Source organism: Micromys minutus (assembly GCF_963924665.1).
Source record: "Micromys minutus genome assembly, chromosome: 6".
Classification (NCBI taxonomy): domain Eukaryota; kingdom Metazoa; phylum Chordata; class Mammalia; order Rodentia; family Muridae; genus Micromys; species Micromys minutus.
In genome coordinates, this window is record NC_137975.1 from 82,447,667 (window position 1) to 82,473,879 (window position 26,213).

The following is a 26,213-nucleotide window of genomic DNA, read 5'->3' on the forward strand; positions in this document are numbered from 1 at the left end:
TACCTATAGATTCTACCAGAAACCAAAACCAAAGCAAAACAAAATAAAACAAAAACAAAGACAAAAACAAACAACAAAAACAAGCCATGAGCTATCTCTAATTGAGCATGTGTGGAAGAAACCTGCTCACTCACTGATGCCCTCTGCTGTTACAAACTTACCACTCATATAAAACAAGATACTTCTCAGTGAAAAGTATAAAAAAAGCAAAACATGAAGCTGGGACAAGGCATGACTGTCTATGCCTAAGTGCAAGAACTTTGAATGGTCCCCCTTCTTAACCATCCATCAGTTTCTCCCCTCTTTTTCTATATACTGCACCAAGATCAACAAATGGCATCCATACATTTGAACATGCTGCCTGTGTCACTCTTCAACAGAAGATCTTTGTGTTTTACAAAACTCTGGTGTCAAAACATTGGCTTTTATGTTCATGAAACAGTAGGCATTACCAGTGTCAACCTAAAAGTGAGAGACCAAATCTTTTAAGTTCAGACTCCATTTTAGAGAACTTGAATTCAGGTCAACTAACAGGCCAGTACATAACATTAGTTTCTAAGTTACCCCCAATAAAGCTTGAGCCTAGCTCCAGTTTCTAGGATAATCCCAACAGTCCAGAACAATCCCCCAACAATCCAGAATTTCCAGGTTAATTTTCAACAAGCCCACCCCCTGCCTAAGGACCACCAATGCAGAGGGAAGCATAAGTTAAGTTTATGGTTTGATTCCCAGCACCACACAATTATGTTAAAGGCCATAGTACTGTTCCAATTAGATGCTTGCCATGCTAAACACACCTCCTGCCTGTTGCTTTCTATAAAGCCTTAATTGGATAGATATCCAGGGCTCATCTCCACCAAAACCATCCTGCATGCTGGTAGTAGGCTGAGGGGCCTGAGCTATCTCAAATAGAATAAAGGTCCTATTGTGATTTGCATCAGATCAGCTCCTGTCTATTTTGAGGGTTAACTAACACTTCCTTGGCACCACAAAGGCACTTAATATTACTAGGAAGTCACAAGTATGAAAAAATTAACTTTTAAAGAATCCACGGCATAGGAAAGATGGAGGAAGAAGGGGAAAGAAAAAAGATCTCTTTGGTTCCAGAAAATATCCTGAAAAAGAGGAAGGCTTAACAAGCCCTCAAAGCTACCCAGGCAAAGTGGGTTCTTTTGGCAAAGAGAGAGAGAAAAGGGAAAGAATTCAGGTTTAGATGACTAGAATCTTTCGTGCACAATTCCTGGCGGCAGCAACGTGACAAGGTGCATGTCCAGTGACTAGAAGTGAAGCCTCGTGCTTTGAAGATGCCTGATACACACTTGTTGGCCTTCATTATATGCATGGAAAGGATTGAAGGAGTGAGTGTATTGGTAAAGAGCACCATCATGAAAGTTGGCCTGAAGAAAATGTTCAGTGGCATCTTTGTCAAGGTCACTCCTCAGAGTGTAAAAATGCTGTGTACGGTGAAGCCTTATGTGACCTGGGGATTTCCAAATCTGAAGTCTGTCCAGGAACTCATCTTAAAATGTGGACAAGCAAAGATTAGTGATAAGATTGTCCCTTTGACACACAACATAATATTGAGGAGCACCTGGAGAGATTTGGCTGTCTGCTTTGCAACCTCTCAGCCTTGCTGTCCTGGCCTGGGTCAGTGTAACTGCATTTGTACCCTGACCTGCAGTGACAGTGTTTTTCTGTAGCTCAGGATTTAGGATGGGGGATTCCTATGCTAGAAAAAAAAAAATGATACATGGGTCTGGAGAGATGGCTCAGTGGTTGAGAGCACTGACTGCTCTTCCAGAGGTCCTGAGTTCAATTCCCAGCAACCACATGGTGGCTCACAACCATCTGTAATAAAAAAAAAAAAAAAAAGAAGAAGAAAGAAAGAAAAAGCCATACATCCATACATTGTGCTTGGAACTCCTTGACAGTGATACACACCCTCTTGGCACCCAGAAGTCTTTTGTGACAACAGGCAACTTTTTAATGCACATTGGTCTATTAAACTAGTCTCATTCTATACTACAGGAGGGGACTGACATTTAGTCACTTGTTTTCTACTAAGAAATAGTGTTTGGTTGGGCCTGGTAGTACATACCTTTAGTCTCAGAACCTGAGAGGCAGGCAGATCTCCCGAGTTCAAGGCTAGGCAAGCCTGCTCTACAGAGTTCCAGGATACCCAGTGCTACACACAGAAAATGTGAAGGACAAAAATTAATGCAGCAATAGACTTGTTTCCTAAACCACATGTACTCAGAAAATGCCCACTAAATTTGATTTAAGGATTCCCCTGTCTGCCCTTTCCTTAAAACCCACGCCAGGAGTCTTCATTCTTAACAGATGTTTCCCTGAACTTTCCTGTAACCTTGGCTTCATGGGGCCCTTCAAAACTCAGCTGTGAAGTGAGTCAGGTATCTGATGGTGCCAAGCATAGTGATGGCTCACCTTTAGTCACAGTGTGGCAGAGGCAGGTGGATCTCTGAGTTAATGCCACCTTGGACTACATAACTGCCTCAGCATGCCAGTTACAAGGTTAGTGGTTCCAGAGAAAACTGGCCAGAGAACAGTGTGTTCACTATAGAGTGATTGCAGTCTTGGAGAAACAGTCACAACTACATAACATTCTGGGATATAAATCCTGTATCTTACTAAGTTATGAGCACTGTAGCGTTGGGAGTGCTTGCCTACTGTGAGAGGTCCTGGATGAGCTTCCATTTCTGGCTTGCTCAGAATTGAAAGCAATTTTTTTCTATATAGTAAAAGATTTTCTTTAAAATAATTCACACATTTTTATATCAATAAATGTAAGGAAATAGCATTTGAAAGTCCTATGTGCAATACCAAAAAATATCTACAATATGTTGGATTAAATATAATAACCAATATAGCACAGGATCAAGAGAATGCAGAAAAAAGAAACTTGAGCTTTGGGTAAAGGAGGAAAATCATAGAGCAAATAGCAGCAGATGATCATAGGGGTAGCTTTGATGAAGGTGACTGAAGATGGCTGAGATGCTTGTCGTGTAGAATTAACTAGACTTGAAAATAAGCATGAGGGTGTAAGACAACGCCCGGAGGTTTAACATCCCAAATGTTATGATTCTGTCTAAACTCCACCCGACAGTTACCTGGCACTATAAAAAGGGCTGCTTGCCCCTCCTCAGTTTCTTGCTCTTGCTTCCCTTGCTCTTACCCCTTTGTCCCTCTTCTCCCCTTTCCCTTCCCCTTCTCTCTCTCCATGTGCAAGGCCAGCCTCTTCTCTACTGCTCTTCTCTTCTCTCTCTGCCCCTACTACCCTTTTAACTCCCCTCCCCAAGCCCTGAATAAACTCTATTCTATACTGCACTATATAGTTCTGTGGCTGGTCCCTCAGGGGGAAGGGATGCCCAACATGGGCCCACCAGAGTCATTCCCTTCCCCCTTCACCTTATCACACCTCCATAGAGCATATCTCTTCTCTCTCTTTTTCATAACACCAAGAACGAACGCTCACAGTACACCTGCGTCCAAGAACAGCAGTGTATCACTCTGGTTATGCTCACTGAACTTCCGAATCGGGTCTATTCCAGTCTTTAAGGAACCTATGGTTTCCACTCTGACTCTTGAGGCAGGAGAGGGAAGGTGTACACAGCTCAAAGTAAGCACTCAAGAACAGCTGAAAAGCATCAGTGACTCTTTAAAGGAGAAAAATCAATTCTAGGCTTTTGGTTCAAATACTTCTTTTCTTGTAATTTTATGACAGTAATAATTATGATGTAATTATTTCTTGTAATTTTATGTATCTGTATTTATGCTGATTCAAAAACAAACTAAGCATATTTTTTTTTCTTTTTTCTTTTTTTTTTTCTTTTTCTTTTTTTTTTTTTAAGTCCTTGCTGGTATGGTTTATTTTTGTACCATCACCACCTAGTGGAGAAAACCTTGAACTTCAAAGAGCTAAGGTTTGAGAAAAAAAATGCAGGAACATTATACTAGTTTTTATTCAGTCTGTTCTCACAACGGATTTTGAGGTCATTGTTCTGCCTTAATATTTGCAAGCAGGATCAGAATTTAAGTAGATTTGCCCAGGGTCACCCTGTGACTCACTAAATTCCAAATAACTTGAAATTAGATCTAATTCATTTTTCACCACACAGGCCATTCAAAGGGCTCAACTCTATTCTTGTCTTCAGGAGTAAATTATGTATGGAAAATTTCCTTAATTATATGTGTGAACAAATGGCATATGCAAAAGGAATAGCATGAAGATAGAGTAGAACACATAGTATATACAAGACCCTGGCTTCAATCTCTATCACAAGACAATGAAAGCATCAAGAAGAAGGAACTTAAAAGTGGGTCTCCCAGGGACTTGACCACCTTCCTTTATCCCTCTTACCATAGTTTTTTTCTATATGAGCCATCTGTTGGTTCCTTCTACCTTAGGCATTGGCGGTTGGTCATATGCACTGTATATTCAGATCTGATTTCTGTGCCCAGAGATCAGAGATCCAGTTACTGTATGGATGCTAGTATTGTCTTGATAATAGAACCATTTCCTGTATCAAAGTTGTGTAAAGAATGCTCCCCAGGAGCTAGAGAAATGGTTCAGCACTTAAAAGCACTGACTGCTCTTTCAGAGGTCTGAGTTCAATTCCCAGCATCTGTAATGGGATTCCATGCTACCTTTTGGTGTGTCTGAAGAGAATGCTGCCCAATTATCTCTGACAGATAAAGAGCTGATCAGTCTATGGCTAAGCAGGGGAGATAGGAAGGCTGGACTTCTGATCTCAGCCAGGTAAAGAGAGTTGGAAGAGAGGGAGCACAAAGACAGAAGGTAGAGAGACCATGTGGAGAGATGAATGTTTGCCATGAGGTCGAAATGAAAGAGCAAACTTGAGAACACACATGGATCAGAATGAGCCAGGGGAAGACCAGACTGGCATGTAACGAGGCATTTGTCTAGGTATTAGCAACCTTAGAGGGTTACAATCGGCCAGAACCTGTTCAGCTTAGGCTTTCAGCTTGTTATGAAACTTAATAGGTCTTTGTGTCAGTTATTTGGGAACTAAAATGGAATCAGATGAGGTCTATACTCAGGGATATAACAGAATTTGCAATTTTACTTCACATTAGCCATTGCCAGTTTATTTCATAGCATAAGGTAATTAAACCTTCAGTGGGAAAACAGTAAATAAAAAGTTTCTATAGTAACTCACAATGGTATACTGTTGGGTAGTTAAGTAAATAAAAACTCAATTTTTGACAAGATTCATAAAAGTCTTCATTTCCCCTTAACACAATTTATAATTAGCTACAATAATCCATTATAATAATAGTTTGATACTTTCGGTACCCCAAGGTGTTTGTGAGGTTGAGGAGAACTCCAGCCTTAACAACTTAACAAGTCACACTCCTCTCTCAATCTACCTATATGTATTTATATATCTTTTAAAGACATCACTTTTATATTTACATGCTTTGCCTGCATGTATTACTGTGCATCACCTAGGTGCAGTACCCCTAAAGGCTAGAATAAGGAGTCAGATTCTCTGAATTGGAACCACCATGTGGGTGCTGCAAACTGAAAGATGAACCTCTGCAAGAGCAGCAAGTTCTCTCAACTACTAAGCCACCTTTCCAGCCCCTTTTATATTTTTTAAAGGAGGTGACTTAGCATAATGAATTTTTTTTTTTTTTAGTAAAAACGCAATTTTTGAGACAGGGCCTCATTATGTAGCCCTGGCTGGCTTGAAACTCAGCCTATAGACCATGCTGGCCTCAAACTCAAGAAATCCACCTGTCAGTGTCTCCTAAGTAGTGGAATTAAAGGTACACAGCACTACACCCAGAGAATACTTTATAAATGTCTGTGGTATTCATTTCCTGTTTGCTGCAAATACCTTTAAGGGCTGCCTGCCATATATATATATATATATATATATAATTTTTAAAAATGGGTATACAATGGTGTTTTCTAGTTTACATCCAGAGATTACTTTGGGTGACAGGCCCTAAAGCAAAATTATGGGGCACTGGGGAGGGAATCCCTTTTATTTGCATTTCCTTGACCAGCCTTCTGGGTTGAACTTTTTGTCTACCTGTGCAGCTGCTTGTGTTTTCTCCAGTTTTCTAAGCACCACTGGGATATTTTCACATCGTTTTAGTTTTATTACAAATACTCTCCCTGACGATACCATCTCTGGTTACGCACCCAGAAGGCCAAAATCCTAGAAAGTCAGGTTCCCAAGTTCCCTCGGCCTTCGTGTTACTCAGCTGTTTCCGGCTCTGAGCAGGCGTGCGCAGGCGCAGCACGCCTGTCCAAGCAGCACCACAGAAAGGCCCTTCCCAGGGACGGAACTTCTTCGAGTTCAGGTTGACTGATGGTGAACTACATTTCCCAAAGTGCAACGAGAGAAATTGCCTGCGGCGATTGGGGCAAACGGTTGCGACTATGCTGCCTGCTTTGGACTACACTTCCCGACACGACGCACGAGGCGTTGCCAGCTGCGGGCCAAAGGCGAGTTGACGCGGGAGCTCAGGACGTGAGGCATGAGCGGCGCCCTCCCTCGGCCCGTGCGTGTCCTGCTCCCTACCCGCCCGAGGGTCGCGCGGCACGGGGCCTAGCGGCGGGCATCGGCGTTCTCAGGGACAGGTGCAGTCGCACGGGCGCCAGGGAGGGCAGCTGTCACTATGGAGGTGAGCGGGCCGGAAGACGACCCCTTCCTGTCGCAGCTGCACCAGGTGCAATGCCCAGTGTGCCAGCAGATGATGCCCGCCGCGCATATCAACTCGCACCTGGACCGCTGCCTATTGCTGCACCCTGCGGGGCACGCGGAACCAGCGGCCGGGCCTTACCGCGCTGGGGAGCGGGCTAAGGGGCCCTCGCCACCCGGAGCCAAGAGGCGTCGACTGTCAGAGAGCTCCGCGCTGAAGCAGCCTGCCACCCCGACGGCGGCCGAAAGCAGCGAAGGCGAGGGGGAGGAGGGCGACGACGGCGGCGAGACCGAGAGCCGTGAGAGCTACGACGCACCGCCCACGCCCAGCGGTGCGCGCCTTATCCCGGACTTCCCGGTTGCCCGCTCTAGCAGCCCGGCCCGAAAGGGTTTGGGGAAGAGGCAAGCTGCTGCAGCCGCGGCGGGCAGTGCATCCCCGCACAGCTGGGATGAGGGGGAGGCGCAGGAAGAGGAGGAGGCGGGGGTGGATGGCGATGGCGATGCGGACGTGGACGGTGAGGACGATCCCGGACATTGGGATGCGGACGCCGCTGATGCTTCCTTTGGAGTCAGCGCCGGCCGCGCGCATCCCCGGGCGCTGCCGGCTGAAGAGATCCGACAGATGCTGGAGGGCAAGCCGCTGGCGGACAAGATGCGTCCCGACACGCTGCAGGACTACATCGGGCAGAGTAGGGCGGTAGGGCAGGAGACTCTGCTCCGCTCGCTACTAGAAACCAACGAGATCCCCTCGCTCATCCTGTGGGGCCCGCCAGGTTGCGGTAAGGTGAGTGCCGCTCTTGCCGAGGGCCGCGGAGGTATCCTGAGCCGGGTGCGGTCCTCAGAATTCAGGACCCCTCCTCTGGAAATGGAGGCCTGGGGGCGCGGTCCTGATGCGTGAGCCGAGTTTGTAATAAGCAACCAAGCATACCATTTCCCCAGACCCCTTGTTGGGCCTTTTTCCAAAGGAAAATGCCCAAATTTCTTGGTTTATGCAGAGATGTGGACTGAGATTCGAGCTATCTTTGTGGTCATATCTCTGATTTTTAGTGACCCAATTCCAAGCAAAGGGCATGTTGCAAACATTAGGGAAGAAACATTTTGTATGCTCCATTTGTTGTAGAAAAGTAATTAATTTTTTTTTCTATTATACTTCCTTCCCTCCCACTAGTTGTTTTATTCTAACTGGTTTTTGGAACTAATAGAAGTCTCCCTTCTTTGAGTCGTTTTCAACAGGCATTTCCATAACTTTCTCATACCGCCTGCTGCTTGAGAAAAGCACCAATGCTTTAGTGTCCTGTTCTGTGTATCATCTTAACCACAGCCAGAGGAGATTGGTTAGAGAGCAGGTCACTGGAAGAATACTTGAGAAAATGATAAAGTGACAGTCTTGTTCATAGGATGCCCCGTCCTATGGACAGTCAAGAAAGAGTCCGGGAATATAGCTCTTCTCAGTTTATGCTTCAGATTGCTTCGTTCACAAGCACATTCCTGATGTTTATCCTGTTGTTCTTTGCAGCTCCTCTCAACTACATCTCTTTATTTGCTGGAATACATCATCCCTTTTGTGCCTGCTTGCCAAGAATGAATCAGAAGTGCCCAGATAACATTTTTTTTAAGCCCAGGCCTTGCATTTTACTCAGTCATTGAGCTATACTTTCAGCCTCTATGAATGACATGCTGATTGTTAGCATCTTGTCCACTCCTCCCAGATTTAGTGGTTGCTCCATTTAGGGGTTTGATCAGTAGTGTTGGTAGTAATTCTGACATTTGTGTAACAACATGAAAATAGTAAGCTATTGATGCTTGTAGGCTTTGAAAAGGTCTGCAGGAAGGTGAGTGGTGAGTCATGGAGGATTGAATACAAGATATTTACTGGGCCAAGGCTGCTCAGTGAGGCACTTGGTGATAGAGACAAGCCTATATGACAAGGGAGCCTAATTCCAAAAGGCACAGGTAAGCTGGGATTTACCAGGCAGCCAGTGTCTAATAACACTCAACTGTACAACTTTCAGAAAATAAAGTACTACCTTTCTGTTCAGGGATAGTTTGTCATTGGGCAAGCAACCTTCTTTTTTCCTTTCTTCCCATTTTTAATATTGAATTGCTAACAGTAGTATTGGTAATGGTAAATACATATTTGTTGAGCACCCATTAAGTGCCAGATACTGAATTTAATAGTTTTCTTGAGGGCCTGAAAGGTAGCTTAGTAGTGAAGAGCACAGACTGCTCTTCCAGAGGACCCATCCCTAGTATCCACATGGTGATTCATAAGCACCTGTAACTGCAGTTCCAGGAGATTCAGTGCCCTCTTTCAGGAGATATGACATCCTCTCTTTTAACCTCCCGGGGAAAAGGCACTAACATGGTACAAATATACATGCAGGCAAAACACCCATATGCATAAAACAGGTTCTTAAAAAAAAAAAAAAAAAAAAAAAAGGTTTTCTTAAGTCCTTGCTAAGTACTAATAAAATCAAATTACTGCTTTTAATTTCCTTCTAGAGTGGATATTCAAAAGTGCCATGTAGCTGTTTCATATGCTAGCTGCTAATTGCCTCAGAAGCTGTTCATTTTGCTTTTCTCAGCTTATCTGCCGGCTTCCCATATGAACTTGGTTCTGGGATCAACTCTTATCCTGGGCCCTTTAGCATCATGCTCTTGGCCAAAGGAGAAAGAATTTTCTCTTTGGTGAGAGGTCACAGCTGTCACCCTGGCTTTGCTAAATCAAGACTGCCATTCTTTATTGGGATTCATAAGATCTTAAAGAGTCCACCAAAAAAAAAGAATTAAAAGGAGTTAAGGATGGGGGATGGTCAGATTTAACGATCTTCTGATTTTCATTATAATGGTTAATGGTTTAGTTTTTTTTTTTTTTTTTTTTTGCTTTGTTTTGTTTTAATTTTGTGTAGTTTATGCTTTAGCACTCTCCCATACATATGATACTGCTTTTAGTACCTCTGCATACTTCCCAGTTTGATTAGGTTTTAAACTTTGTATATCTTTTCCTAGACTACCTTGGCTCACATCATAGCCAACAATAGCAAGAAGCACAGCATAAGGTTTGTGACATTATCTGCAACAAATGCCAAGACAAATGATGTTCGAGATGTCATAAAGCAAGCTCAGAATGAAAAGAGCTTTTTCAAAAGGAAAACCATTCTTTTTATTGATGAGATTCATCGCTTCAATAAATCTCAGCAGGTATATTAATTTTTTTACTATTTTTAGACTATGTATATAAGATAAGATACATAGAGTGTAAGATCACTTTGTAAAGTATAAAGCAGTATACAAATGCAACAAATGTTAACTTTCCTCAAGACACACAGGCTTGCCATCTATCCTTAAACCTCCCTCCACCCTCTTTCTTTAAAGTATTTTTAGATGACAAGAGAATGCTTTCTCCCTCTGATAAATGAAATAATTGCCATATTTCTGAGCTGTCTGTGGAAGAAAGGTTCTTTTGATCCATTTTCCAACTTTTAGAGCCTTTTAATCTAAAAAGACATTGTGACCAGTTGAACTCAATCTAAAGATCATTATTTAAGGCTAGGGTATAAAGCATTTATCTAGCTTATGAAAAAAAAAAAAAAAAAAAAAAAAAAAAACCCGGATTCTACCATTGTTCCCTGCCCTTCCTCCAAAGTTTATGGTTTTATCTGTCCCCAGTATTTTTATGTTCCAAATTTCTGTTTTCTGTGCCTTCTAGTTCTTGTCAAGGTAAAAATTGTAAGATAATGCTTTATTTTATTTTAAACTGTTTAGAAAGAAAACTTCTTTTTGAATTACCTAAATAGAAACAAAATTTTTCAGGCATACTTTTTTCTTTGTTTTGCATTGTTGCAGCTTTTTAGGTATAGGTAGAAATATTTCCCCAAACTAATAAATCTTTATTTCTCCAGATTTGAATCTTTTTGAGTATAATAAGAACACTTTAGAGTTCTGCCTGATTTTGGCTTAAATATGGAACCAGTGAGTTAGCATTTCCCTGTTAGACCATGTCTCCTGGTTGTATATTATACCAGTTTGTTAAGAACAGTAACATGCTGATTGAATACTTGTAGGAGAAGAACATTTCAGAAATATGAACAATGGTTTTCTGTAAAAAGCTGATGTTACATATGTACCCACTTTATACTAGTTCAGCATTGGTTAGAAGGTACTTTTCTACACAAAGAAGTAGTTTATGTTGAAATTGTTGGAATTATACTTAAGTACCATATTCTTTCAGCAAGAAACCAGAGTTAGACACTGGCACCTAGGAGTTGCACTTTACATATACTAACCAAGAAAGATACTATTGAAGTTGATCTGTCTATACTGATGAGTATCCTGAAAAGGAAAAATTAGAAAATGAAGGAGTAGATAGACAACTTACGAAGGATTCTGCATGTGGCTGTTATGTGGAATCACTTTCTTCTCTTTTCCTCCCATGATTAGGACACTTTCCTTCCTCACGTGGAATGTGGGACGATCACACTGATTGGTGCAACCACTGAGAACCCTTCTTTCCAAGTCAATGCTGCACTTCTGAGCCGCTGTCGGGTAATTGTTCTTGAGAAACTTCCGGTAGAGGCAATGGTGACGATTTTAATGAGAGCAATCAACTCACTGGGGATCCATGTCCTAGACTCTAGCCGTCCTACTGACCCTCTGAGCCACAGCAGCAACTGCAGCTCTGAGTAAGTAGATTTTGTGCAGCCCTTGGGTGCCCACACCTCCCTGAGAATCTCTTGGCAGAGGGCCAGAGAGGGCTGGGTCTTAGGCAGTGGAAGGGTTGAGGCAAAGAAGAGCTGTTGGTCTGCCTGTAAGGAAAATGAAGGAGGAAGAAGCAGGACCTCCCTAAGGTTCCTTTCTTTAAGGTGCATCTTGTGGTTACTGATATGTGTGTCTGCATCTGTGAGCTTTAATACTGCTTTGTTTTTGTAGTAACTTGGGCATTTGCTTTTATGTTTCATGCTTTTTCCTCACTCACTTATTTTAAAGGTTTAGACAGACTGTAAGAAGCCTTAGTTTAAAGACTTCAAGCCACTAATTTAATAGAAGAAATAGATATATACTTCTAGAATTAATTTACAAATCTTTGGAGATTTGTGTTAGATTGAAATTTTTTTGTCCCCCATCCCCCAGTTTAATTTTAAAAGTATTGAGGAAAAGCTATGAAACTCTACCCATACAATTACTGAAAACATTTTGTATATTTCAAAACTCATTCTATAAAAGTAGTGTTACTGAAAGTGACAGACTGAAGAGGCTGTCTCATTTCTTTTGTTGACAAGCTCCATGTCATGACTACCTCGCAGCTTTTCTTATGGTTAATCCATTGGATTTTGTGGGTCAGAGGTTTTTTTTTATTGTTAGAAATATTGTTCAGAAGTCATTTGTTTATTTGCTGGCTGAAATAATGCAGTGGAACATAATGTGGTTTGAGGAGAAACCATTGCCCACCCACTCATGCTGTAGACCAGACAGCTGTTTGTGCTTGCTCCAAGGCCAAGTTCTGAGGCCACTTTTCAGTGAGGATTAAAGTACAAGGCATAGTTAAACTCTCGGTTTTAGGTTTCAGCAGTATCTCCCTATGTGTCTGGATTCTCCCATTTGCTTTTGTCCTACATTTAGGAAGAGTACTACCACCATGCCTCGTTAAAACAAACAAACAAGCAAGCAAGCAAGCAAGCAAGCAAGCAAGCAAGCAAGCAAGCAAATAGCCTTTGGCCAAGGATCCCTGGGCAGAATGAAGTGCTTCATTGTAGTATACAGTATGGACTGGCCATTAGTAATGTGGTCAGAAAAAAAGTTTGGGACCTACTGTTATCTGACCATTATTGTTGTATCAGGATCCCTTGTGGGCTGGGTCTCAAGTCATTATAGTTACTATAGTCTTTTCTTCCTCTCTTTTGGGAGTTAGTTCATGGGCCCCTCACAAATAAATATACAGGTACTTATGTACTTTCTATAAAAAGATGGAGTATTTGCATTAAATCTATACACATTCTCCCATATATTTTAAATTATGATTATATTGTTTTTTATTTTTTAACTTTTTTTTGCTGTCAACTCTACTTTGCTCATGACAGACAGATATTTTACTACTGAGCTGTGCTTCCACTTTCTCTAAAATATAATGCCTAAATATGATACAAATTCAATACAAATAGCTGTTACTCTCTATTGTTCAAGGACTAAGGACAAGGAGAAAAGATCTGCACATGGTTAGTAAAAAACACATTTAAAAAAACACAACTTTTTTTTTTTTTTTTCTGTCAAAGACTGATAGAATTTAGGCTATAGAGAATCCATGGGTCAGCTGTAGACTCATGTCAGCATGTGGTAAAGGCAAATTGAAAAGAGAAAAGCAAAGAAGAAAATTGCCTAAGCTTTAGAAAACTTATTTTTATCCCATATGTTGGTTGTAATGTGTCTGTAAGTTTATGTGCTGCATATTCAGGTTCATTTTTATTTCATGTCGTTTCATGGGTCTGAGTTATCCATGTTCTTCCGGCCTTCCTATTTACTGCTTTCCCATAATTGAACTGAGGTCAGTAAAACTGTGGAGCTTGTCCCCATGAGGAGGGTTTCTGTGGTTTAAGAGATTTCCAGGTGATCTTTGGCCATAAAAAGTATGAGATCAGTAGAAGAAATAAGATTTCATACAGATACAGACCTGCTAAAATGGCATTGCAGTCAGCGCAGACCTCCCATATCCAACATGACTTACTATTTCCTCTGTCATTTGTTTAGAGATGACCCTAATTATGGCTTGTTTTCATTCTTGTTTGCTGCTTCTGTCCTCCATCTTTCTGGAACTCAGAGAAAATGGGAAGTTGTCCTTGTTTATATCCCCATCACCCTATCAATCATATTTTATGAGCTTGGTGATTGGTTAGGGCATGAATAAATCCTAGCTTTTAATGTGAAAGACATGGTTTAATTCTTCAGGGTTGTCTTTCAGAGGAGATAATTGCTCAGGTATGAGAATCTTTTTTTTTTTAAAGTAGAGTATCCCTTTTTATCTGTTGTAAAATAAGCATTATCCTTAGCACAATTTAGGACTAAATGGCTAGCATTACTGACAAGAAGTTAGGAGATGTAATATATCACAGAAAAGCAAACACATTCCAGGTGACTTCCTGAAAGAAGTAGCTGCCACCTCAGTTGCCAAGAATAATTTTTGACTTTCAGTTTCAAATCACTATCTCTACCCCAGCCTGCGTGCTCTTTAAAAGAAAATTCCTTAGGCCTTTAATCTCAGCATTCCTGAGGCATTAAAAGTCCTGTATATACTGCTAGGTATTGTGCATGTTGAAAACTACATTTCTGTGCCTGTAGAGAGTGTGTAAAAGCCAGATGAGCAAAGAGCTTATAGTACTCTGCTATGGTCATCTGTACAAGAGAGAACCTTAAACTTGGTATCTTAGAGACCCTTTTCTTCCAAGAACTTGTATGACCCCAAGTATATAAGGTATAAAAGTAAAACTTTGATGGCTGATGATTCATAAAGATGTTGTTTTTTTTTTTTTTTTTTTGTTATTTTTCAAGACAGGTTTCTCTGTCCTAGAAATCACTCTGTAGACCAGGCTGGTCTCAAATATAAAGATGCCTCCCAAGTCCCAATACCAAGGGTTAATGGTATTCACCACCACTGTCTGGCTAAAATTATTTTAAAACAGTTATTTAATGTACATGTAATTTTTTTTCACTAAAGATGAAACCTACTTGCTAAATAATGAGATGAATGTAGTTGTTTGTCTAAAACAATACAAACGATACACACTAACTGCATCTTACATACTGATGAATGACAGTAGAAAAATATTAAAAGTCTTTATTGTTTTGGGAGTGGGGATGCAACTTAGTAGAGTGTTTTTCTAGTGTGCATGATTGATTTGATTCCCAGCACTGAAAAAAATTGGACATGGTCACATATGCCTATATTCCAGCACTCTGGAGTAGAGGAAAGACTAAAGTTCCAGGTCATTCTAGGGTGCATAGTTCAAACCAGGCATCTTGAGTCCAACTGATTAACTGGACGTGTGTCATTTAAGGGCACCTTTACAAATACTTCATTTCAGTTCTGGCTTCTTTTTATTCAGTGAACCAGGCTGGCTTCCTTGGTTCTACCATGAAGTTACAAGTAATTTTACTTTCCAGTCTCATATGTTGAAAAAAAACCTCAAAAACTAATGTGCATAAGAGTTCAGGCCTCTAGAAGAGACAAGGACGTTTCCTGTATTGTGCTAAGATCAAAGCTTTTTTTCCAGTTGGAGAAGCTAGGTCCTAAGTCTTTTACCTCTGCATCTTGTTAACCAAAAATACATTTTCACAATTGCTTTAGCCAATTTTTCCTTATTACAAAAACTTTTATATCTTTGCTATTGTTATTTGTTGTTGTTTTAAAGAAAGAAACGATCTCACTGAGGTCAGGCTGGCCTAGAACTCAAGACTACCTGCCTCTGACTCCTGGGTTTAAATTCATAGACTACCACCCTGGCTATATTACTTCCTTGTTTTGTTTTTCATTTATTTTGAGTGTGGGTTTTTGGTGAGTGCACCCCATGTAATGCATGTGGAGGTGAGAGAACAAGTTACGTTACTTGGTTCACTCCTTTTACCATGTGAGTTCTGGGAATTGAATTCAGGCTTAGCAGCAAATTCATTTACCCACTAAGGCATCCTAACAGCTCCTGTGTCTGACCTCATCACAGTACAACTTGTTATTCATTATTTTATTGTAGGATACTATGAAATTTTGGTCAGTCTTTTCCCAAAGTTGATTTTACTCCCAGTTAATTTTCTTTAACTTTTGAAGTTTCTTTCCAAATTGAAATGCACCCCCTCTTGTGCATATTCGTACATATATATGTATGTGTGTGTGTAGGAAGGACAGACTTGTTAGAATCAGTTCTCTCCTTATCTGTGGGTTCCAGGTATTGAACTCAGTTTGGCTTAGCAGCAAGCACATGTGCCCACTGAGCCTTATCACTAACTCCTGTTTTATCATTCTTAGTATGAATTATTTTCTCCCCTCATTCAATTATAGGACATTTTATTTTTAAATTTCAATATTTTTTAAAGTTTCTTTCTATTAATAATAATGTGTCACTGTATGGACTTGTGCAGTGTGTTGGTATGTGGGTGCTAGAAGAGATTAGTTAGAACCAGGTGTAAGAACCCTTAAAGCCAGTAGTTAAAGATGGTTGTGAGCTGTACCACATTGGTTCTAGGAACTGGACTTGGGTCCTCTGCAAGAGTATTACATGCTTTTACTCACTGAGTCTTAGAATTGATTTCAGGTCTCCAGGTTTGCACACTGTCTACATTAACCTGCTGAGTTATCTTCACTGCTTCCAGAGTATTTTAATGTACTTCATGTAATTATTCTTCACAACTTATGAAAGCAGGAGTTTGGGACGTGACTGAGTGGTGGGTAGAACCTTGGAAATTCCTGCCCAGCATTCTTAAGTGGAGATTTTTATTTGTGCTTTGCTCATGTCCCTTGGGTGCCATCTGCACAGCTCCTCTATTATTTGGACAGAGTTGATGACAGATTCATTCTGTTTTCAAAATACTCTGACAGGGGTAAAGTTGTAAGTAATCATATATAAAGGGAAGAAGGAGTGGTGGCTCTGTGACTGTAAACTGGAACAATAGAAGACCTCTGTGTTAGAACCTGGAAGGCAGTTAGCCATATTAGCTCCATAGATAAGCTCTGGGTTCAGTATAGATAGCAATTGAGGAATATACTGAGTGTCAGCCTCAGACCTTCACATGCACCAGTACACACATGCGCGCACACACACACACACACACGCACGCACACACACACACACACACACACACACACACACACACGTTATTTTAATATTTAAGGGAGCAGCTTAATTTCCCCAAGAGGATAAATCTCATGTCCACACTTGAAGCTCTAGTCACAGTGTGCTATTTACAAATCTTTGAAGCACACACTCATGAAAGGGACATATACCACAGTGCTAATTTTAAAGACAAGCATTGTGTGCGTATATCTTTTGAATTTTTTTTTATAGGTTCAATATAACATGCATTTGCTTTAGAAGTGAGGTCTGAGCAGCTATTTATTTGAGGAACATAAAACTATACAATATAATCCCAGTAGTATTTTAAAAATTAGCTGTTTGTTAATGGCTGGTTGAATCATAAAGGAAAATTAACATAACAATGTCGGTGTTATTTCTGGTTGATAGAAGTAGGAATTTTGTTTTCTAATGCTTTATTATATTTTAAGAAAATAGTGTCTTACTCTGACATGGTAAGAAAGCCAAATTAATCCACTCATTCCGTAAATTTTGAGTGCCTGTTATCTACCAGGCACTGGAACTACAAGAGAAGGATAGACTTCCCACCTCTGCTGACCTTGTCTTCTGTCTTTGTAGGATAATAAAAATAATTTCAAAAAAATGACATTCTCAAATACCACACTCCATATTTTTGGGACTCTAAGATGAGAATGGAGGTCAACAGCATTCTTCATGGATTAGGGCTCACAATTTTTGTGTCGCTAGGAGGCTTTCCTAGGATATAAAAGATGTTGCTTTTATTCCAAGGCAATTTTATTTCTTCCATCACCCTGTCTCCTGGCGTGCCCTTCCCGCTCAGGTGCCCCTCTGGTTCTAGTCCTTTCTCTGCACATTTTGTTTAGTATGTCTTTTGATTTTCTTTAAATTCATCTTCCAGAAAATTCCATCTCTAGTTGATAATTGTTTCCTAGGCTCTACAGAATACTAATGGTGTAGTCTAGATGTGTGGTGAATCTTCTGGGGAAGTGTCTGCTGGTTGGAGCTGCCATTAGAAAAGAAAAAGGACATTCACCAGAGCTATGGGACTCAGGTGCTCCTCAAGAGTCTGTGAAGAAAGCAGTGTTAGAAAGTTACATGATGAGAACTATAGTGTTCTTGCTATTTTGTCAACTTGCACACTGGATTTATTTGGGAAGAGAGAACTTCAATGGAGATAGTGCCTGCATCCAAATTGCCTCTAGGCAAGTCTGTATTTTCTTAATTAATAATAGATGTGGGAGGGCTCAGCCCATGGGAGGCGATGGTACCCCTGGGCAGTTGGTCCTCAGTTGTATAAGCAGGCTGGGGAAACTATGAAGAATAAGCCAATAAGTAGCCTTCCTTCATGGCTTCTGTTTCAGTTCCTGCCTTGAGTTGCTGCTCTGACTTTCCTCAGTAATGAACTGTTGCTTAGATGAAATAAACTCTTTCCTCCTGCTTTTGATTATGATATTTAATCACTGCAATAAAAACCCTAAGACACATAATGAATTACTAGACATCTAGGACAACTTAGATAAAGAAAAGAATGTCATTTTTGAAAATTATTACCATACAAAGGATTAAGTTTCATTATGGCTTTTTTCAAATAAAATTTGGTGGGTTTATTGTTGTTTCTAGTTCTTCCCATTTCCCTCCCCCTAGGCTGTTTTTAAAACATTAGTTTTGTGGTTAGATAGGTATTAACAAACACTATGTTAACTCCAGCAGATGAGCTGGATTCTTTCCCCTTCAACACCCTTTCTTATCTCAGCCCATTTCACATACACTGTTTTCCAGGTTGTTTGTTTGGACATCTGTGGCCAGGACTCAATATTACCATAAATAATTTTAACTGAAGACTGGAATAGACATGAATGAATTATAAATTTAAAAATTACATATTTTTCCTCCTAGCCATTCAAACAAAGATATCCCAAATAATATATGTTAGATGGCTAACTAGGTTGGGAAGAGAAATTTTATTAAATCAGGCTTTAGTCCACTGCTGAGAATTAGGTAGGAAGATTGCTAAGTTAAGACTGAATTCATTGGTCTGTATAGAGAGACTATGCTTCAAAAAGAAATGTAAGTGAATAAGTGTTATTGTGAATTTCAGTCATAAAAGGTTAGGTAACTTAATCAAGTTCGGAGAGAGTCTTCTAATCAGATTCCAGGATAGTGGGAAGTACCAGATGCTCTTCATTACACTGGGAAGATTTACGTGATTAATGCCCACAGAAAGTGGCATGCTGCCATCCAAGAATGCCATGGCCAAAATTCCAAAGACCTGTTGTTCCTTGGTCTGCTCTACCAGAGTATTTGAGATTCTTGTTTGTTTGTAAGATGAGGGATTTGGGCTTTCTGATTAAAGAAATGTGATGCTGTCTTTACCCCATGTGGAAGATGATCTGAATATTCCTGTGTCATCAAATGTGGATTACCCTTGAACAAGCTTTTTAGAAGTGCTAGCATGTCTAGTAGTTTTCATGATTCTGTAGGCTAGAAGCAGACAGCCCACTTGTCAGAAGTGACTTTGCATAGCATTGATATCTTGCTTTGTAAAGCCTGTATAGATTAGCTTGTGAGATACCCTGTAGCTCATGTCTTGTAAAGTGTGACATACCCTTAGGACTTAGGAAACTTGGTCAATTCTTAGTATAAACAATGCTTAATTATCTGTGTTAACAATATGAATTCAGAATATTAGAACCTTTGACCCAGAATGCTTTACTGAAGTTAAATTAAGATGTGCTGCAAATGAGAAGTTGTGACTTGAATGTATTGGTAATGACACTGGTTTCTATTGCAGGCCCTCTGTGTTCATAGAAGATAAAGCAGTGGACACTCTGGCTTACCTCAGTGATGGTGATGCCCGGACTGGCTTGAATGGACTGCAACTGGCAGTGCTGGCCAGGTTAAGCTCTAGAAAGATGTTCTGTAAGAAGAGCGGTCAAACCTATTCTCCTAGTCGAGTTCTGATCACTGAGAATGATGTGAAAGAAGGCCTACAGCGGTCCCACATTTTATATGATCGTGCAGGTGAGAAATTGAACTATGGGAAAAGTAGAAGCGCAGGAACAAATGTGCCCACAGCTCATTCTACTCTGACCTTTAGCCAGGTCAAAACATACTCCAGATGCTCAGTTTGATCTGCATATTATAGTGGAAGTAAGCTTCCTACACAGGGCTGACCTTTCTGAAGACAGACATAAAACAAGCTGTCTTGATAAGAATCAAGAAGAGCTTGGCTGTATGAAATAGGAAGCTTCTCCTTTGTCTTGTAAGATTGTTAGATATAGATTTTTCCCTTGTTGTCTGATAGCACCTGGGAGAACATGGCAGTTGAAAGGCCATGAATTCAATTAACAGTGATTATTGTGACCACTTACAAAGTCAGTAAGGCAGAAAAGATTTACTGGTTTATTTGAAAGTTAATCCTCCATTTTTATTCTAAAAGATGAGTACAAGGATTTTGATAGTTTGGCTTTATAATAGCTTTGAAATTTTTAATTTTGTAGTATGTGCTAGGTGTTTACATAGAAACATGTTTTCAGATGACATTTATCCCAGCTCTTATTAAATCTGTGAATTGGTAGTATTAAAGCATATTAAGCACAGCATATTTGTAACTTCTTATGAAAGGTAGAGATGAAGATGGCTTACTGTAGATTAAACTGAACTCTGTTCTAGAACATTTGTGTGACTCTGAATAGTATCACATTGCATAACTATGTGAAGTAGAGTTTCCATGTCTTTAAAAGTCCTGCCAGAAAGAGAAGCTGATAATTGAACCTTCCAGGTCTCACATTGACTATGCCTGGTATTTCTTAATGATGAGAGTTCTTATAGTCTAGAGAATTGGGGGATGGTGGGCTGTAGAATGACTCTGCTCCTAGCCACTGCTTTTCATGAGTGAGCTGGCTGACCATACATCCTGAGTGACCTAGCATCCTTAGCTGATAGTACTGTATGATGTAAATGGTGCTGAGGACACATTGGTTACCCCTGTCCTATCTGTGTTGTGCTGAGCATGTGCCCCAGCCAGTGGCCTTTTCCCATGCTCTCTTGAATGTCTTGTCCTTGAAAAGCTTGGTAAGTAAAACATAGTAGGGTGCTACTTTGCTTTTAGCCAAATACTAACACAAAATAAAAGCAACCTGAACATTTTTCAGAAATGAGCAGATTATTTCCCACCTTTTTGTTTTTCTGGAGTAGCAAGTTTTTATCTCCCCTTGTGAGCATCCCAGTAGACCCTTTCCATTGACTAGACCATCTTTCTTATTTATCAGGTTACTAGTCAGAATCCATAGGATATTAATGAATGATCTTTTGAGTGCTTTTTTTTAGATTTCCAAAACAGCCTTAGAAGGTAGCTTATTATTATTCTTCCTATGTTTTTAAATAAATCTCATCTCAGTTCACAAAACATGTGCTAAAACTGATCCTAAGATTCACCTTTATTTATTTCCCAAGTGCCTCCATATATCCCCATGCCTGCCTCATGGAGTCAGGCACTTTATGGAGTCAGTCACTAAGTCACTCTATCTAGACTATGTTATTGAGAAGAGACACTTGGAGGTGTTCAGCCCTAGGGAGCTCCTTCTTACTAGCTCTTTGCTGTTCCAGGAGGAGTTGAAGGCAGTAGAAGCTACTTGGCTTGGTAGCATAGCCATGAAGACCCATACATCATGCCCTCCTATATTAATGTGCTTACACTGCTCATCCACACAAGCGTGTCTGCTCTACAGGGGATCATCAGACACACATAAATATAATTCACATTCTCAAGGCATGTACTTTTACAGGTTGCTCCAGAAACAAGAATTGAAGAACCATTGCCCTGTAAATGTGTTAGCTTAGACTCTTGAAGTTTTTTTAGTAACCCTGATATGATAGAAACAAGCAAAAAACTACCACTAGAGGATTTGCTATTATTAATTTCTTTTAATGTCACAAACTACACAGTTGTCCCTTAGCATCCAGTAAGAGGTTCAGATGTTTGTATGCCAGAGTAAAGGTATTTCTGAATGAAAACAAATGGTCTGTACTGCATTGACTGCATGCTTTTAGGTTAATAATACAAACTCTCCAATTCTCAAGCTACATATAATAAAAACAAAAGTAAATATTATTCCTGTAGGCTAGTAATTAACACTAACAGGTTTAGTTCATCTGTACTGTTTGCTCTGTACAAGGCCTGTGTGTTTAAAACAACCACATTTTATCCAGTATGAATCCCAAGGCATGGAGAACTTACTAAAGTCTGCATTGCTAGTGAGTTTAAGGTTCAAGTCCAAACTACTTTGGGCTAGAGCCTATGGTATAGTTCACTGTATTGAACAATTGAATTAACTCTTGTGTTAGGTCAGTAAAGATGACTGACCTGTGTTAGAGAGTATAGGATTAGCAGGTATGGGGACTAGAGGTGGTTGCCTGTCTGTCTCCAGCCATAGGCCCTGCTCTGTTGACAGAAAGGTTTAGAGTACCCAAACCAAAGAGGCAAAACAGGGGCCAAAGCCATGTAGATCACCCAGGACACTTCCAGCCTGGGTTCATGGCTCACTTCACTAGAGAAGCCCCAGGTAGAGGACACTGCTTATCCATAAAGTTTAATAACTAGATTCATGTCATTGACCTGGCCTAGATTTCTTTAAGAATTAAAGTTTTGGAGGCCCTGAAATCAGCCTATTAAATACTTACCCTTTGGAAAACAGTTTCTCTTCACTATTTGAAGACCAAGCGTCATCTTAGCAGCTGCTAGGATTTTTTTCTGGAGCCAGAGTGCTCTGCCTACCAGAATACTATCGCATTGTTGATGTAGCTCGTGATGTCTACAAAGCAGGTGCTTCTCTGGAAGGACTTAGGACCATAGGACTTTACTCTGTCAGCTGTCATGTCCTTAAATTTACATGAGCGAATAGTCAGAAGGCATGGACATGTGTAGAGAGCACTGTTTATTTTTGATAACTGTTTAGCGATTATTCCCTGTTAAGTGTTTTTTCTAAAGTGTATTTTGCTAATCTGTTTGCTTGTGAATCTAGGATTAAAGGTGGACTGAGACACATGGTAAAGATGGAGCCATAGCGCTTTGAGGATAAGAGCTATTAGTTCATTTGCCAATACCCTAAGATACCGCTTCACAAATGTCCCCATAGTCTATAGTGTAATGACCATAGGCTTCGGATATCAAGCTGTCTGCCAACTGGCAGTGACACTGAGGAACAAATGGGCTCTATCAGCTGTCCTTGCCACTTTCTCTCAACCCTAATGACTGTGACCAGACCTAGTCCTTTTTACTCAAATAGACTCTATGTGGGCAGAAGATGGAACCAGGACATGAGAATCTCTCCCCCACCTCTCTTGTCTCTGACAATCCTCTGTGATAGAGATCATGTTTAAAAGAGCCTGTCTCCTCCTTTCCCTTTGCCAGCCTCTATGTCTAAGTGTCCTTGGTGTGTATAACCATCAGCAGTTTCTCCTCTGAATAGGACTGTTATGAAATAGGTATGGAGCCCTGAGTGAGCTCTGGGACTTATCTAGGCTTCATCCTACTGAGTGTAGCTGAAGGGCAGCTGTCATGCCTGCCTTCTCCAGCACAACTAGGGCCTGTTTTAGTGCTGCTTAGTATGTCAGGTAGACATACAAGGCTGCCAAGTGACTGTTGTTCTGGTGTACAGGAGAAGAGCACTACAACTGCATCTCTGCCCTACACAAGGCTATGCGTGGCTCTGACCAGAATGCTTCCCTGTATTGGCTGGCCCGGATGCTTGAGGGAGGGGAAGACCCACTCTATGTGGCCAGAAGGCTGGTAAGGTTTGCCAGCGAGGATATTGGTGAGTGGAGGAGAGTCTGTGTGGGGGTTGGGGTTCCGAGGGGGGGTAATGTCATATCATGTACAATATATGATTTGTACATGTAATGTCATATCATGTACAATAGGTAGGAAAAGAAAGACTTGATATGTACTCAATGGTTGGTTGCTCCATGTGCATGTGTCTATTTACAGAGTCACTGTGCTTCTTTGGAGATGATCTCAAGATCATATATAAAAAATATTTTTGGTTTGCTTTGTAGCCAGATGTTAAGGTTTTTATTTGTTAGTTCTTGAGATAGAAATGGGAGGTTCTGGAAACCATTCAAGACAAAGATTAGGAAAGTTTTCCTTTTCTTATTGTAGATACTGTGTTTTCATCCATCCATCCAATCTTATGAATGCCTTCATGGCCTTTGCACTTTCTTTCTGTCATATTTAGTCTCTTGTTTTACCTCCTGGAATGTATTTTTCCACAAGATGCCATTTTTGACACCAACAGTAACTCAATAAACAGTAGCAACTATTATAAATGTAATGTTATTGGAGATCAGAGATAAATTGGTATAATTGTGCTGGGTGTTTTATCCCTAAATCTACATGCAGTAGTAGTTGCTGGTTACAACAGCACACTGACAGGTCGGAATAAGGGTGTCCTGTGACTTACACCACTTTGTCTCTTATTGTATCATAGGTCTAGCAGATCCATCAGCATTAGCACAAGCAGTTGCTGCCTACCAAGGCTGTCACTTTATAGGCATGCCCGAGTGTGAGGTAAGATACCAGCTCAGTTCTTTGCAAATCTTTGTTCTGTGCCCTGTCTTTCCTGGATTTGAATATAAGTCTTGCCTTTGTCACAGGTGTGTTAGGCCTAGTCAACAAGCTGCTCAGCTTTTGAACTTTGTTATTTAGAATCTTAGCCTCCTAGAGAGATAAGAACTTCCCTGTCTCATCAGGTTGTGGTTTGGCTTTCATTTTATAATATTGGGGCTTGGACCCAGAGTTTGCATGTGCTAGTTAAGTCCTCCACCACAGTCCTGTTTTAAATTTTTAAAGAGCATCTTATAAGTTGTTCAAAGTAGTCATTCTCTAGCCCAAGCAAGCATTGAACTGAGAACTTCATGCCTTGGCCTCCTGAGTGACTAAAATTATAGGACCATCACCAGAGACAAGACTGTGCTTTCACACTGTCCTTTGGAGTCTTGAGGCTCAGAAGTGTTCTAAGCTTTCTGAGAACAAGAAGCAGTGGCTTCACCTCCATGCAGAACAGCTTCCTAGTCATCTGCTTTATGAATCAGGGCTTAAGAAAGATTTGATTTAGTGAGAAGTTCATGACAAGTACTGATCTAGCTCCCCTCTCACCTCATTAAGACTTGTTACTAATTGTCCAGACTAAGTGAAAAGGGGACTATAAAAGTTAATTTAAATAACAAGCAAACACGAGAGTCATCTAAGAATTAACTAGGAGGAATCATAAAGTATTCTGCCAAACAGAAACTTTGTGGCATCTTCCTGGTGACATGTGCCCTTCTGTGTCCTAGGTGCTTCTGGCCCAGTGTGTGGTCTATTTTGCCAGAGCCCCAAAGTCCATTGAGGTGTACAGTGCCTATAACAATGTAAAAGCCTGTCTGCGGAATCACCAGGGGCCCCTGCCTCCTGTACCCCTGCACCTGAGGAATGCGCCCACCAGGCTGATGAAGGATTTGGGCTATGGCAAAGGCTACAAGTACAACCCCATGTACAGCGAGCCTGTGGACCAGGACTACCTACCTGAGGAACTTAGAGGAGCTGACTTCTTCAAGCAGAGGCGGTGTTGACTCTTGGGCCATGAGTAGGATGCTTGTATCTTGAGAGGAAGGCCAAAAGTCACTGGATCTTGGAGTTGGTTGCCTGGGGAAAGTTAAAATAGAACAACATTTTGTGCCAGAAGTTAAGGGTTCCATAGATGGAGGTTACTTCAGCTAAATGTGTACCATGAAATTGTGTTCATTTGCACTCTGTGCAATGATTATGCTTATGAAAATACCTGGCAGCTTTGTGCAATTAATTAATGTTATAAGGAATTATCTATTTTGTCATAGTATTTAAGTCATAATGTCATTTCAAAATTCTGTTCAGTAGGCTTTTTTTTTTTCTTTTAAAAATGTATATTCTGGGTAGTTACAATTGGTAAGAGAAAATGTAATTGTGATTTAATACTGCATAGTGATTTGGGTATTTTTTTTATATGCAAAGGTCTTATGAGCCAATAAAACTATTTCAAAGTACTCTTCAGTTCTTCAGTGTTCCTCCTTTTTGGGATGGTGGCACCAGTGTCTGCCACCATTATGTTTCAAGAAATGGATACAGATAATGAGCAAACTCCATAGGTGAGAAGATTGGGAAGGTAGGGAATTTTTCTGAAAATTAGGTCTTTTTTTCCCCTATTGGAGAATCTCACTGTGCAGCCTACACTGCCCTTGAACTTGTGGTCCTTTTCACCCACCTCTTTGGTGCTGGGATTATACAGGAGTAGGCCACTACACCCAGCTCATTTTATTTTTTAAAGGCCACACCTATGTAATTTTATGTGGCCTATAAAAGAATCCAGCATTCCTAGCACATTTCACCCCAACACCAGTAGGCGTTATTTACATGTAGCCCTGTTGTTAAATCCAGTTTCTTGCTTTACTTTGTTTCCCGGAGTTATGCTACTGTCACTTGACCTGCTGCCTTTGGACTGGATGCTAATTCTTCTCAAACACATTTCAAGGTCCAGTCTGTGCACATTTCCACGAGAGTTAATGGGTCACTTCTTACTCTTTAATGTGATCTCTCCTAGAGATTCCTTAGCCAGTCCAGAGTTGATGTCAGCTGTTTTCCTGGGAGTGCCTCTGCCTTCCTGATGAGAATACCTGTTTTCTACACATAACA

At 40.6% G+C, this 26,213-nt stretch overlaps 1 protein-coding gene and 1 pseudogene across 2 annotated transcripts; both read left to right on the plus strand.

Annotated features, from left to right (window-relative positions):
- Window positions 1-1,064: 1,064 nt before the first annotated feature.
- Window positions 1,065-1,657, plus strand: LOC308422106 (large ribosomal subunit protein uL30-like 1; annotated as a pseudogene). Its single transcript has one exon. The product of its transcript is annotated as a large ribosomal subunit protein uL30-like 1 (transcript).
- Window positions 1,658-6,504: 4,847 nt separating this feature from the next.
- WRNIP1 (WRN helicase interacting protein 1) lies at window positions 6,505-25,529 on the plus strand. Its single transcript, XM_080918215.1, has 7 exons — window positions 6,505-7,479; window positions 9,705-9,896; window positions 11,136-11,377; window positions 19,299-19,528; window positions 23,167-23,322; window positions 23,995-24,074; window positions 24,842-25,529. Exons 1-7 carry the CDS (start codon window positions 6,673-6,675, stop codon window positions 25,115-25,117), a joined length of 1,983 nt encoding a protein of 660 aa, XP_080774341.1. The 5' UTR covers window positions 6,505-6,672; the 3' UTR covers window positions 25,118-25,529.
- The last annotated feature ends 684 nt before the right edge of the window (window positions 25,530-26,213 follow it).